Below are 15,290 nucleotides of genomic sequence, written 5' to 3'. Positions count from 1 at the left end.
CTAAACCCACCTTTAATGCAGCAGATTGCTCAAGCAAAACCTGATCAGAAGTGCCGATTAATGGTTTGGTCAAACAGTTAATATTTCTCCCACTTCCTCTTTCTAGTAATATTTGGAATTAATGAAGATATAAAAAAACATTTTCAAGAACCCAGAGAGAAAAGTGACATGACGCCACGCTGTGATAGGGCTGTAAATGATATCAAACAAGCCGTACAGCGATTTGCTGACTCATTGGTTGGACAGTGAAGTGGAGTGAAGCAGCTCACCCTGGATCTCGTTGGAAAGAGACCTTGAGCCGCTTGTGACACGGGCACAAGAATATAAATAGTGCTTCAGTGGCGCAGAACAGCACGTAATCTGAACCCGACCTCCTCTCCGTAACCACATATCCATATGACTGCACTCCAAAATCACTCGTTCATAACTTGACATCTGTTACACCCAACTGAGCTCACTCACAATCCCCAACAAGAGATTCTTCCTTTATGAGGACAACACTTACCGTTGTGACACAAATACTTCTGAGTGGATCCATTACAGATTCATAGAAGTAGCCAAGCGCGTAGGTTCAGTTTTAACTTTGGTGGGGACATTTTTTGTTAGATGGCCAAAATAATTGTGTATGTGTACTTGCTCTCTATCACTCTTTCACTTTCATGTGCACACACACGTGCACACATAAAGAGCCTGATTCTGCAAAATGTTTACTTTACTGAATATGCATTCGCTGACTTGCCTGAAACTGGATTTGTATCATGATTTTTCTCTCATTTTTACATTTTACTTTATTGATAGTCTACTTAACTATAAATCTGAGACCAAAACATTTAAAAATAACATATCATAGACTGTCATGATAAATGTTACATTAAAATAAATGTACAGAAACCTGTAGGTAATGTGCTGCTCTGTAACTCGCTGCTGGAAGGTTTTCAAACCTCACCTGAGATTCTGTCCTGCTTTCAGTTTGTGGACTGAAAGGCACATATATGTTGTTTGAATTTGAGTCTCTTTAAATCATCTCAAAAACTTCTATTTGTATTATCTTTCATTCAACTCCTGAACTTATGGCTTTCACTATGACATCAGAGCTCACCTGTCTGTGTCTCTGTGACACTGTGTGTGTGCTAACAACAGCTAATGCCTGAAATTAAATATAATATCAAATGATCTTAGTTTTGTTGGGTGAAGTCGTTTTCAATTCTTTGATGTTTGGAACATTTAAGCTATAAATACTAACAGCATCAGATTCTCCACCTCACTGTCTCCACCACTGCTGCTGTTGCTGCGGGCTGTTGCTAGTCAATAAGACTAGAGCTTGAAGTTGAGGGTTGCAGGATCATCAGGTTGACTATCCCCCATATCCTGCACTTGCCAACTCTGCCAACTCTGCAGGGATCTTCCTGTTGACATTATGTGGAGTCAAAGTGACTAGATTGCTTGAGATTGGTAAAAATATTGGTAGGGACAATCCAACAACACCTTGATATTGGTAGGGAAAGGTGCCTACCAACCTCACCCAAATCTATACCCATCACAGTAGGTTTCAGATGTTTGGGTTGTTGCATATTTGTAAAAGTCCTCTATGTAGAATTTAAAAAATAACTTTGTTTTCACAAGTTGATATACAAAATTTTTACAGCATGACCCACAATATAGTTCACATGTCCCAGGACTTGTGTTGTTTCCTGTTGCACAGTAGATTGTTTTTCCCCTTTGGTTTACAGGAGGATAAGCATGAAAGAAATGATTTTTCCATCAGCATTTTCCCACTTTATCAAATGACACAACAAAACCTTGAATAACTTCCTGTTTTGTATCAAATGCAGCAAATTTCCTCTTCAAATATGACACTGTGACCCAGGGTTATTTACAGTTATTTATACACAATACTATACTAATACTAATTTGGTATATATTTAGTATTTTTCTAAAGTCTCAAATGAATGTGGTGTGAAGATATATTGATCTAGATGTTTGTTGTTGCATGTAGCACATTTGACAATATGTTTGGACTCTTTCTGTTAAGTGTTGCTTTAATGGCAAACATTCTCCAGCAGCTTAGATACATTTGCAAGCTGCTACTGCTGCTTCTTGTTTTGACGTTTAAATGAAAATAAATGAGAACACTTTATTGTGAACATCTGCCTTCATCTGCTGAGATTCCTCAATTCACTCATTTTATGTGATGAATTGTGCTGCCAGACAGACTCAATAATACAAATTGACCTTGTTCATTGTTACAGAGAACACCTCCATCATTTGTGTCAGACCTGTTCTCTGACCTCAGAGATGGGTCACGACTGCTTGACCTGTTGGAGGTGATGAGTAGCCAACGTTTGGTGAGTTACCATGATGTGCTTCAGACATCAGTGAATTGAACAGATTCCTACAAGTGTATTAAAAGACCTGTACTTAACAACTAGAAAAATATTGGTTGAGGCAAAGAGCCAAAATGAGACATGCTAAATTTGCAGATATGTTGTCTTGTCTCCACAGAAAAGACAAAGGGGCCGTGGGGTTTTCCAGCAGAGGGCCAACATTGAAACAGCACTGAACTTTCTCAAGAAAAAATCTGTAAGTTTCCACACACACACAAAAATAAAACCCCATCTGAATCTGTGGTGTGTTTTATTATTAACTTTTGTTATGGTTGGTTGGTGCAGGTCAGACTGGTGAACATAAACATCCCAGATATCATAGATGGAAAACCTTCCATCATTCTCGGCCTTGTATGGACCATCATTCTCCACTGTCATGTGAGTGCACATGGTGATAGTAGAATATGAATGGCAGCACATACTAACCAACTACTGCCTCTGCTATGAAGGAGAAACAGAAGCAACTGCAGTTGTGATGTAAATTGTAGAAAATGTAAAAATACTAATTAAACTCAAATTAAATCTTCACATATATGTTTAATATATAGAGTTGTCTGAGCAGTTTGATGTCTATAATCTTGTGTATGATAGTAGATTTAAAAAACATATTGATATGTGCTTTCCACCTTTACGATAGCCATGATATTTAAAAAGGTATTTATTAAGAGATTGATCAGTTCTAATGTGTTTTGATCAGTTTTAACCTGCACTGATTCTAAATTTTGATCAGATTTCACTCGTTCATGAGCAAATTTGACGATACTGATAATTTGATTAATTATACTTCAATTTCTCCATCTCTATTTTAGATTGAGGAGCTGGCCAGCACTCTCTCCTTCAGCTCTCGTCATTCATCCCTCGACTCTCTGGCCAGTTTGGACTCCTGGTCCGGCAGCCCAATCCCAGCGAGTCCAGTTCCTCCAGGCCAGACATCGCCCCTCCACAGACGCTTCCGAATATCCGCCAAGAAAGCCCTGCTCATGTGGGTGAGGGACCAATGCCAAAAGTGAGTTCTTAAGCAAAAATACCGATGCGTTAAACAAAGGCACAACAGATTTGTTAGATATTTTATAAAAGAGTCCAATGCACTTGTAGTAAAGAGCAGAACAGACAAAGTAAAAAGTTTTATGGTGGCTAAATGGTAAGAACGGTTCCCTCACAGCCTCAGACCTTTGTTTGTGGGGTTTGCATGTTGCACATCTGTTTGCTTGTCTTTCCTCTTAGTGATCCCTTTTCCTCTCAAACAATATAAAACAGGTAGATGAGATAAATTGTTTATTTGTGTGAATATTTGTGTTAAAGCACTTGCTGATATGTTTGCTCTGTGATGGACTTGTTGCCTGTCCAGGATATTTCAAAGTATTTAAAAAAAAAATCAAATTCAGGTGTGGATATTCTCCACTCCTCTTTATTAAATCAAGCAGGGGTAAATAACAGTGACTGAAGTTTTGCTGCCTCTAGAGGACTAGCTTAGACCCTCTTTGTTTTGCCTTGTAATAATCACAAAAGTGTCATGAATGCTTTGAATCCCAAGTAAAACTCTTTTTTCTTTCTTCTCTCTTTTTTGCATCTGTTTTTGTCTTCTTCTCTCCAGGGTTGGTTGCTTTGTCAGTGTGAAGGACTTCAAGTCGAGTTGGAGAAGTGGAGAGGCCTTCTTGGCCATCTTGTGCTCTCTTAGACCACAGCTGGTCGATCTTTCTCTGGTCCAGGCCAGAAGTAACCTGGAGAACCTGGAAGAAGCATTTCACCTGGCAGAGAGGAAGCTCCACATCGCCCGCCTGCTGGAGCCCCAGGGTGAGGAAGATGAAATCATTCTAAATAGTGTTTTACAGTGATATTGATAAGTTTCCAAATAATAACAACTGTCTTTTAACTTGAAATTACTGCTCTTAATATGCAATATTCTTGAGAAACAAATCTAATGCTAATCTAATAGAGTTGCTGCCACTCTGAACAACAATAAAGTCTTTCTCTGTATTTTCTTTCTCCTAAGATGTTGATGTTGACGACCCAGATGAGAAGTCCATCATGACTTATGTGGCCCAGTTTCTACAGTACTCCAGTGACATGCCAGCGCCTGATGAGCATCTGGAGGTTAGCAGTCAAACCATTCATTTTAATCACTGTGCCACACTGACTTCAAACCCACTAAATACACAGGTCTTATTTCCTGGATTACATTCTTTGTGTGATGTTTCATGTGAAGAAGCCAGTGAATTAAATCCATAAAAATTCAAGATGCAGAGTTACAGAGTAATAGAATCGCTGCTTCAGTTGGATGTTTAGTTCTCTTTCGCCCCCTGCTGCTTCTCTTCCCTGTCCTCAGCTGGTCTTCTCATACTCATGCATGAAACTGATGGGTGTTAACCATCTTCTCTGTCCTCTTCTTCCAACTCTTTCTTTCATGCTTTCTACTGGTGGTGGTGTAGCTGTTTCCTCTGGTTCAGCCCCCCTGTTTCTCACCTGTGAACTTGCCTTCTCACTTTACTCCAGCAATTGCTGTCTCGCCATTACGCCAGGTACCGTAACTATACACCAAGCGAAGAAGTCACTTGACATGTTTGTCACTCTTTATATGTCTTTCTGTCACACGGTAATTTGCATTAATGGGGGCATGTTTTTATTACCCACCAATGTCCATCAGATGCATGGTTATGCCTGCAAGGGCAAAGTAAGACTGAGTCATATTTTCTGATCTGAAGTTGAAACATTTGTTTTTCTTCTGATGCATCCAGGACTCAAAAAACATTCTTCTCAAAGAGCTAAATGACCATTTAGTTTAACTATTTGGTTCTGTGTTCTATTTGTGCACTGATTGTGCAGCTCACCTTGCTTATTCACCCCACTAAACACTTTTATGGTGTCTAAGTGTATTTGTTATCTGTTTCAATTGTGAAAATGAAGGCATCTCCTAGTGAGCGTGCACGAGAGGTGACTTGCTGGCTGCAGCAAGCCTATGACGAACTGTCAGAGACGTGGACGGCTGCAGAGAAATCAAGCTATGCAGAAAAATATCAGGTAAGGCAAAGCACAAGAAGTGAAGATTAATGTGTATTTTAAAAAAATTTTTTTGCATTATGGTGGAGTGATTTGGCGCTGTCACTGTGTGTGGTTCACCAGGTGTTCCAGAGCCTTGCTAGCTCCTTCACTGAGCAAAGGAGACCAGTGATGACCCTCTTCTCTGCTATAAGACGATGCCCTGAGCTGAGTCAGGAGCAGCATGCTCTCAGGACAGCATGGGATCGTCTGGAGGAGGAGGTGAGGAAATAAGGAGTAGGGTAACACTCTTCCCTCAGAAGAACAAAAAGTCACTCTTGTCTTCCTCTCATATTGCATCTTGTGCTTTAGATGTTATGAAAGTGGAAGGAAAACCTGCTCCTGTGGGTGCTTTTGGTCTAGAAAACAACTTCATATTCCTTATCTTAGCTGATTCACCACTATTTTACCGACAGTAGTTTGCAGCAAACATTGTGGGCTGCAAGCTTCCCTCTCCAGATGAAAGTAAAACTTGATGGAAGAGAAATGACCACATTGTATTTTTCCATTGCTCAGGTGACCAGGTTTATACCAGGTTGTATATGTGTGTGTCATTCTTCAGCTGCAGAGATGTAAAGCAGACCTGGATGTGAGTCTTCCTCCTCCTCTGGACTCAGTGGCTGTGTGGCTGAAGCGTGCGGAGGCAGCGCTAACAGAAGATGGAGAAACAGTGAAAGAGCACGCAGCCGCTGCCAAAGAAGCAAGAGCACAACAAGACACTCTACAGGTTTGATTAAAAAAAAAGAAACTGTATTTTTAATAAAGAACAAAACCATCTTGGTGATTTATTTGGATTCTAGAGTATGCAATAGATGGCTTTGAAAACTGATGTGATACAGATATTGATTATTTTGCTCAAAAACTGAGCTTCAAAATAAAGATATTTTACATCTGATCTTCCTTGTTCTCAAACATCCAAAACAAACAGATTTTTTTAGTGTTCTGAAACCCTGAAATAACAACAATATTTATACTATGTGACATGACCGGGTCAGATGTGAGTGCTGTATATATACAGTATGAACAGGCAGCATAACAACATCTTGATAAATCTGACTTTAAACTATTATCATTTAGTTTATGTGCTTATTTGTTGATTTAAGACTTTAACTAAGGAGATGAGCCACCACGTGAATATCATCGACACTTTCCACAACATGGATGACTCCAGGAACATAATAGTGCCCCTTGAAAAGTTTGATGAGATAAAAAGACGGTACGTGACTTAATTGTACAATTTCTGTAATCACTGTATTTTCTGGATTCATTACTCCCTTATAAATATTTAAAGCCATGGAATCTTAAACTCACTGGTATTAAAGTGATCTACAGTTGCGTGCCAATAAAATCATTAAATAATGTGTTCCTTTTTTTATTTGAAAAAAAAAAGATTAACCAATGTCAGAGTCACAGCCAAGTATCAAGGGATCAAGTTGGAATACAAGGAATCCCGTCACACCGTACTGGACCTCCTGGGCCGCATCAGTGCAAAGGTTCAGTCCTGGAAAGCTCCCTACAGATCCCAGGAGACAGTTATTCTGCTTCTCCAGGACTGGCATGTGAGTTCATATGAAAGAGGAGGATGTAAAATCTTCAAGTTTCAAAAATGTAGTGACGTGAGCAGCGGTAATGTAAGTTACTGTAACTACTGTCAAATAACACAGTTGATATGATTTAGTATTTTTAATGAACAAACGGTTTAAATGAAGATAACCTGTAGCGCATGCACTGTTTCAGCCCATTAGAATGACTCAGGATCTTATATTAATAAACTAACTTTGCATGGATCCAGGAAAAAACGTATCCTCTTGATTTTAGTTGTTCATGTGATTTTTTTTAAACTCACGTAAGTAATCAAGTAAGTTATTCCTGTTGAATAACCAGCAACAGTAATGATTTTTATTGGTTGTCTAGGAAACAGTGGAGCGCCAAGGTCTGCTTTTGATTCTGATGGACGCTCTCCAAAAACTGAAGGAGAGGGCTAATGCTTACACTAGCAAAGCAGCACTAGGTATGGGCTTAATGCGTGTCTATGGTATGATAAAATTATGATTTTTACATCACGAAACCAGACTTAAACTCCTTACTCTCTCCTCTCCCCGCGTCAAGATTCCCAGCTAGTTACTCGACAGGTGAAGGAAGCAGAAAGTGAAGCTGCGCTGGTCACACAGGCTGTGACGACTGTGAGAACAATGATGGAGAGAGTGGTGTCTGCGTGGGAGACGTATGATAAGTGCCTTACCTCTCTGCACACATGGCTGGCACAGAAAACACAATCTGCTGCTGAGGGGACGCAGGTAACCTTTATGACTCTCACTATCCAGTGTTTGCAATTGAGTTGTGTTGTGCAGGTTGAAGAGGAGGCAGAAAGTAAAGATGCCTCTGTCTGTTCGGTTGCGGTAGGATATGAATGAGTGGTCGTCATGTCAGGCTCGGGTGAACGAGGTGGGAAACTTGCTCATTGAAGTGACAGAATCTTCAACCAGCCTTGTTCTGGCCGAGCAACTCAGCAAGCTCAACAAGCAGTGGGCTGAATGCATGAAGAAGACCATGTTTGTAAGTATGCATGTTCTCACTGTACTTTACCTTGTGGTGAGATTTTACATGAAGGGACAGTTTAGATGAAATTGATACAAAGGATTTTAACTGTTCATAATTTTCACAGAATGAATCTAAATATTTTTTTAGATGGGTTTATTCTACCCTTTTTTGTTGTAGTTTAATCCGGTGAAGGTTATAAGCTTTTCTTCCAGTGTATTTTTTAAATTTCATTTTAAATGTGACATAAAACAGGCATATGGATAACAAAACATACAGATATCAATGAGGGTTACGACTCAAGAAGCATGTCTTTCCTAGGAAGTGTCATCGGAGCCTGTTGTTGGTCCCCTCTGTCTTCAAATGGTGCATTCACTGTCTCATGAGGCCAGCTGGCTACTGAGACAACCGCTGGAGGTGGCATCAGTCCCACTGAAGGCTAACAGACAGAAACTACAGGTTGGCAAAGTTACAAATGAATGCATGGATGTGAAATCAGCAGCAAAATAAAGATAAGATTTTCTTGTTTGTCTTTCTATGCCTGAACTACTCTCTCTTTGGTGTTTCTTCATTTTTCTTTCTGTCAGCTACTCTGTAAAAAGTTAGTGGAGGTGGATGTGTCATCCGTCAGTCCATTCCCAGACAAAGACAGCCTCAAAACTCTCCCAGAGGTATTCTGTAAAAACTCACTAACTTACTGTGATGCAGTTCAAGATTGTCACATTATCCTGTCTCTGTGGTGCCGGTTTTATGTGTTATACAAAGTGCAAGCTGAGACAAAGGTTCAGTATATGCTTGTATATGTATGGTAGATGCTGGTAAAAGCAGAGAGGACCTGTGAGGAGCTGCAGCGGGCTGCATCCAGGCTGGAGGGCTGTTTGGCAGAGCTGGACCACTGGAGCTCAGAGGCTCTGGACTGTTACCAGCTCCTAAAGGAGAAAGAGCACAGAGGACAATCTGCACTGGAATCGGCAGCTAAAGTCAGTAAACTGAAACTGTGTGCACCTTCTAATTCAGCATTTCTTTTCTTGTTATGGATAAGTCAATACAAAAGAGTCTGATTTATATTAATAATCTTTATGATTCTTGTGTTTTTTCACTCTGTTTTGCCTCCACACTTGGTCCTAGGTGCTCCTAGTGGTGTTTCCTAGTGAATACCTGTAATCAAATTGTGTGAGCTCTGTAGTAGAGTGACATCTTTTTTCATGAATTTTGAATTTTGAAAAAATATGTAAAAGTTGGGCTCATGGGACATGGAATCCCTCATGGATAGCGGATGGCTTGGGTGTATGATAAAATATAACCAATGTAACCAAAACTATGTTGGCTCAGTCAAATGTGATGACTTTATGGCAAAAACAAACCATGACTGTGTCCTGTAAAGTTTTTAAAAGTATGCTAATGTTTGGTTTGGGTCCTTCTTTTGTTAGGGTTTAATCTCTCGAGGCCTGCAGCTGGAGAACCAAGTTGTGACTGAAGGACAGAATCTTCAGGACCTTGTGGGCCGAGTCCAGAAAACGTCTCCTTTGCAGCACCTCAGTACCTCTGGCATGCAGGACAGGATCTCAGAGACAGTCTCCAACTGCCAGGTGAGTTGAATTAATGTATGATAACTTTTTCAGTTCTTCAACAACTTGACCAACTTATCAGACCATGTGCTTTGTTTATTTTTGTTTTCTTAGGAGATTCTTGGAATGTTTAGTTCCCTTGGGTTTAGGCCACATGTTGGTGAAGCTCCTGAGAAGCAGCCACCTTTGGAAACAGCCCGTCAGATGCAAAAACAAGCACAGGCAGGGTTACTTGTTGTGGCCAGAACTAAACATGTAGACCAGGTTGGGAACGTTAAGCTGCAAACCCAGGACCCAAAACAACATTCTTTTCAGATTTCATCGCCGACACCTCAACCGAGGACAAGAGGACTCCACAGTCAACCTAAAAATTACACCCATTCCCAGAGCACAAAACAATCAGTCATTGTCGTACCCCATGTCAAAATCCAAATGCTGCCTCAGTCTGTAAACAAAGTTGAATCAGAGGCCATGATCCGGTCACAATCATTCTTCAAATTCCCCGCCCAAGCTTCAAGTTCAAGTCAAAATGAACAACCTCTGACCCAAACTCCTGTTGGACCAAAGTCTCCGAAAAGTCCACTTCTGTTCAAACCCACACCAAGTACAGTCACAGAGGAAAAGACGGGCTCGTCCCCCTCACAAACTCACAAATTCCAGCCTAAATCCAGAACAAGAGAGCAACCAAACACTTCACAGAGTAATAAAACGTCTTTACAGCCACCAGTTATGGTCCGCAGTGAAGTTCATTCAAAGGCCCAGTCAATGGCGAAGAGCAGGCTGGAGAAGGCCAGGTTTCGTTTGCAGGGACGCATCCAGCAAGCAATCAAATTATTTGGCGGCAAAGAGATTTCAGAGGCGCAAGCCAAGAAGAAACAGGTACAGTTTTAACATAAAGAGATATAGAATAATACAAACATTACTACATAGTATTTAGTTGTACAGGGAATTTGTTTGAAGTGTAGAAAAAAGTACATATTTTTGTCTTGAAACAAATCTCATAACATTTACACATTGTATCTTTAATTTAATGTTTTAAATATTTGAAATTCTGAAGTCTTCACCTTCAGAATTTTTTTCCACATTTGTCTTTTGCACTTGCTGATAAGTCAGTCATTTATATACTTGTTGCTTATTAAAGGCTTAAAACAGAAGCTTGGTCTGGTTTAAGACTTGCTTTTCATGCTGCAACATCCAGACTGTGGAGAAAAAAAAAATCAGAATTAAGACCCGTTTTTTAATGGTCTGTGGTGTTTTGCTTTGCATAGCTTCCAGTTTGTTTGTGCATGTTTGTCCAGCTCTATGTCTTTTTGTGCAGAGGGCTTTAAAGATTCTGCAGCCTGCCTTCCTTGAGGAGTTCCTGGTTGCAGTGGAGGGTTATGGGGCCTTCTGCTCGGGGCCACAGCTCCAGGACTTGATACTCCTCTCTGACTCAGTCCGAAAGCAGTGGGAGGTATGACAGGGACTTGACATTGAGTCTATAAAAGACTGATGCACTCTCTAGCAGGGGTTGAGTCACTTTTGTCATATAGAAAGGTTTTATTGAGTTTTAAAAACAATCAACAAACAAGCTTTAACCATATATTAAAGAATTCAGAAACACACAAGCTTACATGGTTTTATTGTTTTCTCATCAATTGTTATCCAGTGCTATTGTGTCTCTCAACAGTTTCTTACAATCTCTAACTTCTTCTAAAATAATTTTTACTTTTTGTGTTGTCCCATTTGTAACACTATAACACATACTCACTTACAGAAAAGCAAACGAATTTAACAGTATTTAAAAGAGCTTTAAACCAGGACAATATGGCATAGTAACTAACATTTTTTTGACAAACTTAAAAATGTTCCCAAAGTAAGTTTCTGCCTGTTTGTGTCACACCCAGGATGTCCACAGAGAAATGGCCGCCTTTCTTCCTATATTATGGTCTAAAATAGGAGAAAAGCCGCCATTTTCTGTTGTCGAATGTGAAATGCATACTAACTACGTTCAGCTTGAAACCGCTGACCAGACTGACCATGAGTCTTTGCAGCAGCAACAGGTACTTGTGTACTTCTGTAACATGGCATTAACATCTGATTGTGCTTTGTGGCCTGTTTGGCCTGTGGTCTGTTTCTGGAAGAAGTTCAGAAATTCAGAGAGAAAGATATTTGAGTTCATTTTCTCAGAAGTTCACATTCTTTCCAGGCCGTCACTGAAGGAGCTCAAACCATCGAGGAACGTGCTGAATCACTCCAGAAGCTGTGTGAAACACTGGCACCGAGAGAATCCTCCTGCCTCGCAACAGACCAACTGAAGGAGTCGGATGAAGCTCTGGAAACAAAACCCAATGACACAGAGCTCCTGGATGACAGGTAAGCTGTAGTACAAACATCATGAGGTGTAATGTATTTGACATGACATCAATTAAGGAAATAAAAAGATTATTAGATGTATTTCCACACATGTCTCCTCTGCTCTGAAGTAACAGTTATGCTTATTATTCTTGAACAGTCATTTGTGTTTATGAGTGAATCTTACTAGTAGCCAGGATGCTTATAGGTAATGACATTTATTTAGAGTTTGTGAATTTGAGAAAAATACCCCAAAACAAATTGAAGGAGCTTATTTAATAACAATTGTCACTCTGTAATCCTTCAAGTCTGTTAATTCTAATGAGATGTTTGTTGAACTGAGTGGTTTTTAACTGACTGGCCCTCAACCTCCCCCACCAATGAACATTTCTTAACTCAGCAGGAGACGGCAGCTCTGGGAAAACACCCCGCTGAGAGCGACTGGTATGCCGGTCGGCCCACAGCTGAGCAACAACTTCCAACAGAAACCAAGCGTGGGCGGCTCACAGCAAGACCTCTCAGCTGTGGGTTATGCTGTGTCAGGGCAGCTTCACGGTGATATCATCAAACTGCGAGCTCGGGACGCGCCGACAGAGAATGAGCAACACCTGACACGAATTAAAGACCGTGCAAGATCTGGGCAAGAGCCTTCACTTCAAGACAAAGAGCAGCCGCTGAAAGCTCGTCTACTGAACATCACAGAGAGCAGTCAGCAAGTCCAAACTCACGTACAGGTATGAAGAAATCACATCAATGCCTTTCTTTAGATGGTCCTCTTTTTTGTTTTTTGTTTTTTGCTTATCTTGCTTTTTCTTAGGTATTTTTAGACTTAGTGGACAGCTAGACACAATTGTTGGTACTTTTTTAAGTTTGAAAAATGTTTTTCTTAACCTGGAAATCAGGTAATATGGAGTACTGTCGCTGTAATTTAAAGGAAATTTTGATTTCATATTTCAGAGTAAATTGTCACTTCCTGTAAGTGAAGATTTCATAAAAGTTTTGTTAAGATTGTTTTAATTTTCAATGTGAAATCAACTGTAGATCATAATTTGGGCTTGTGAGGCAGATATGTGGCATCTTATTTATTGAGAATGATACATTATTCTCTGTTGCAACCAAATTAATAACTTATTTATAGATAGTGTCTTATTAATAATAAGACACATGACATGACATGACATGACATGTATTATTTACATCAAAGAAAGGAGAGTAAAACTGACTGATATTGATTGATTGATTGATATAGATTGATATTTTGGCACATCCTGTGGAAAAAAGGGAGAAATGGAGTTATGAGCGTGTGGCTTTTCCTTCCTTGTTTAATGTCCACCTGTGAGCCAGAACCTCAATAGAAAGTTTTATATCTGTTATTTACATTAAAATGTTGCCTGTGCAGCAATTCATTTTTATATCAGAGTTAGCATTGTGTCACCATACACATGTAAATATGATGTGACTTGTCATATGAACCAAGTTATAGTAGAGTGTGTATGTTGCATATGTTAATTAGTTTATACGTTGCATTTAAAGTGGTCTTCCCTGAAGTCTTCCCAGTCAGAAATAAACACAGCCGTTTCATCAGCTGACACTAACAAGCCACAGTACCAGCTGTAGTGCACTAATCCTCCATAATTGGATAGGCTCACTCCGCTCCATCTTTTCTTCACTGCTCTGTTACCATGCGACTCTTCCATCTCTCAGATGGTTGTCAGGGGCGACACTGTGGAGACCAAGCAGGAGGCAGAGTGGACCGTCATCCCAGAGACAGCCGTCCCACTACAGGATGAGCTCTCCTCCGAACAGGAAGTACTAGAAAGGTATAGTTTAATATCTCATTTAGGATTTAATTCACATTTCTGCTGTTTTGAAATCTGACCGCATGTGAAATAAACTTTTAACTAAAACCAGACAGATTAGCACAGTAGAACATGATCCAAAATTGAAATCTATTGGATGCCATTGTCATGTGAATCAACAGCATCCTTTAAAAGTGACAGCTTTATACTTTTTTTTTTACAATTAGTAAGAATTTAGTGTGAATTTACAGTTTGTTACTGCCTGTCTGAACGGTTTTGTTTCATTTAAGCAATATAATTACCCCAAAGACACATCAGTCTGCTATGTACCTTGTTTTCAGTATAATGAAATAAGAATAAAAAAGACACTGGTGAGATTAACTTGATTTTTCACAGATTTTGCAGCAGACTCTGTTCCCATGTAGCCTTTTAGTCTCAGGAACCGGCCCGGCTCCATGTCAGGTGGTTTTTCGCTGCCACATCGTGCCTTAAAACCATTTAATGCACATCTACTTGTTGATTATCACATACATATATATATATATGTATATATTAATATTCAAGTCGGGTAAATTTCTCTGCATGTGTGTAGTTATGTATTTTTTAGTGTCTTTTGCATTTTGTCATTGTAAAGCACTTTGTAATCTGCTTTTTTAATAACATTTTAAAAAATGTTTATAGTTTATTATTATTATTACCTCAGTGCAGAGCAAAGTAATCATAGGATTACTGGTTTTGATCAAAAACCTTATGAAATATATATTAATGTATTATATTACATTATTATGCACAGTATTATTTTTGACAAGGACTGACAATGTAAAATAAATTGAATTTCATTTCATTCTTGTCTTTGGAAACAGCAGTTAACAAAACAATTTCATCTCATTGTTTCATTGTTTCAATCAGATGACATAATCTTCCTTAGCAGATGCTACATTGTAGTACTATACATAATAACAACTTATTCTGACAAGTAAAATCAGTTGCTTTTACTTTGATGTTTGTCTCAGGATGGGATCTCTAGAGAATTTTGCAGACCTCATTGAGTCAGCAGATAATCAGATGGCGCTGATCACAGAGAAACTGAACCGCATCATTAGAGACCCTGTGGACATCTCCTCCATGACCTTGGCTGATCCTCGACTCGTATCGGACTTAAGGGTACATCTCCAGTTTGTTCAAACAAATAATACTTTATTTCTGAGTAAAATATGTAAACATTAATCTCTGTTGAACTACACAGGAAATGGATGACAAACTGCAGTCTGAAATGAGAAAGCTATCAAAACAAAGTGCTGAAGAGGACAGACCAGGGCTGGAAACCACATCCTCTTCATCCCTCTGCCAGGCTTTCCACAGCAGTGTCCATCATCTCGAGCAGCTCAGACAGCGGCTAAAGAAGGTTCATTCAGCTGTCTGGTCCCTGGATCACTTCCTGGCCACAACAAGTGAAGTCGAGGCTGAGATCCCAACCCTGCGGGCTAACCAGGACCCCAGCAGGCAGCGAAATGAGGCAGACTGGGAACAGGAGAGAGTTTCTTGGCAGGCAGTAATGCAGCAGAGGTTGCAGACTGCTGTGGAACAATCTGATAGTGTTGACAGCATTTTAAAGGCCGTGGGAATGACTC

At 39.8% G+C, this 15,290-nt stretch overlaps 1 protein-coding gene across 1 annotated transcript in view; it reads left to right on the top strand.

The window, feature by feature from the left end:
• The window catches only part of LOC137169912 (nesprin-2-like), a 90,004-nt gene that overhangs the window by 4,443 nt on the left and 70,271 nt on the right, over nt 1–15,290 (top strand). Inside the window, exons 4-29 of the mRNA XM_067573340.1 lie at nt 2,250–2,345; nt 2,503–2,580; nt 2,670–2,762; nt 3,194–3,390; nt 3,979–4,178; nt 4,378–4,478; nt 5,289–5,402; nt 5,505–5,642; nt 5,983–6,147; nt 6,524–6,636; nt 6,811–6,979; nt 7,335–7,431; nt 7,530–7,717; nt 7,824–7,976; nt 8,280–8,417; nt 8,546–8,629; nt 8,771–8,938; nt 9,389–9,547; nt 9,641–10,405; nt 10,845–10,979; nt 11,413–11,568; nt 11,715–11,881; nt 12,261–12,594; nt 13,565–13,680; nt 14,673–14,823; nt 14,906–15,285. Coding sequence (XP_067429441.1) covers nt 2,250–2,345; nt 2,503–2,580; nt 2,670–2,762; nt 3,194–3,390; nt 3,979–4,178; nt 4,378–4,478; nt 5,289–5,402; nt 5,505–5,642; nt 5,983–6,147; nt 6,524–6,636; nt 6,811–6,979; nt 7,335–7,431; nt 7,530–7,717; nt 7,824–7,976; nt 8,280–8,417; nt 8,546–8,629; nt 8,771–8,938; nt 9,389–9,547; nt 9,641–10,405; nt 10,845–10,979; nt 11,413–11,568; nt 11,715–11,881; nt 12,261–12,594; nt 13,565–13,680; nt 14,673–14,823; nt 14,906–15,285 — 4,655 coding nt within the window. The remainder of the gene's footprint in view (nt 1–2,249; nt 2,346–2,502; nt 2,581–2,669; nt 2,763–3,193; nt 3,391–3,978; nt 4,179–4,377; nt 4,479–5,288; nt 5,403–5,504; nt 5,643–5,982; nt 6,148–6,523; nt 6,637–6,810; nt 6,980–7,334; nt 7,432–7,529; nt 7,718–7,823; nt 7,977–8,279; nt 8,418–8,545; nt 8,630–8,770; nt 8,939–9,388; nt 9,548–9,640; nt 10,406–10,844; nt 10,980–11,412; nt 11,569–11,714; nt 11,882–12,260; nt 12,595–13,564; nt 13,681–14,672; nt 14,824–14,905; nt 15,286–15,290) is intronic.

Source organism: Thunnus thynnus, chromosome 18 (genome assembly GCF_963924715.1).
Source record: "Thunnus thynnus chromosome 18, fThuThy2.1, whole genome shotgun sequence".
In the NCBI taxonomy this organism is placed as follows: Eukaryota; Metazoa; Chordata; class Actinopteri; order Scombriformes; family Scombridae; genus Thunnus; species Thunnus thynnus.
Note: the sequence above shows the minus strand (reverse complement) of the source record. Positions and strands in the feature narration are given on the sequence as shown.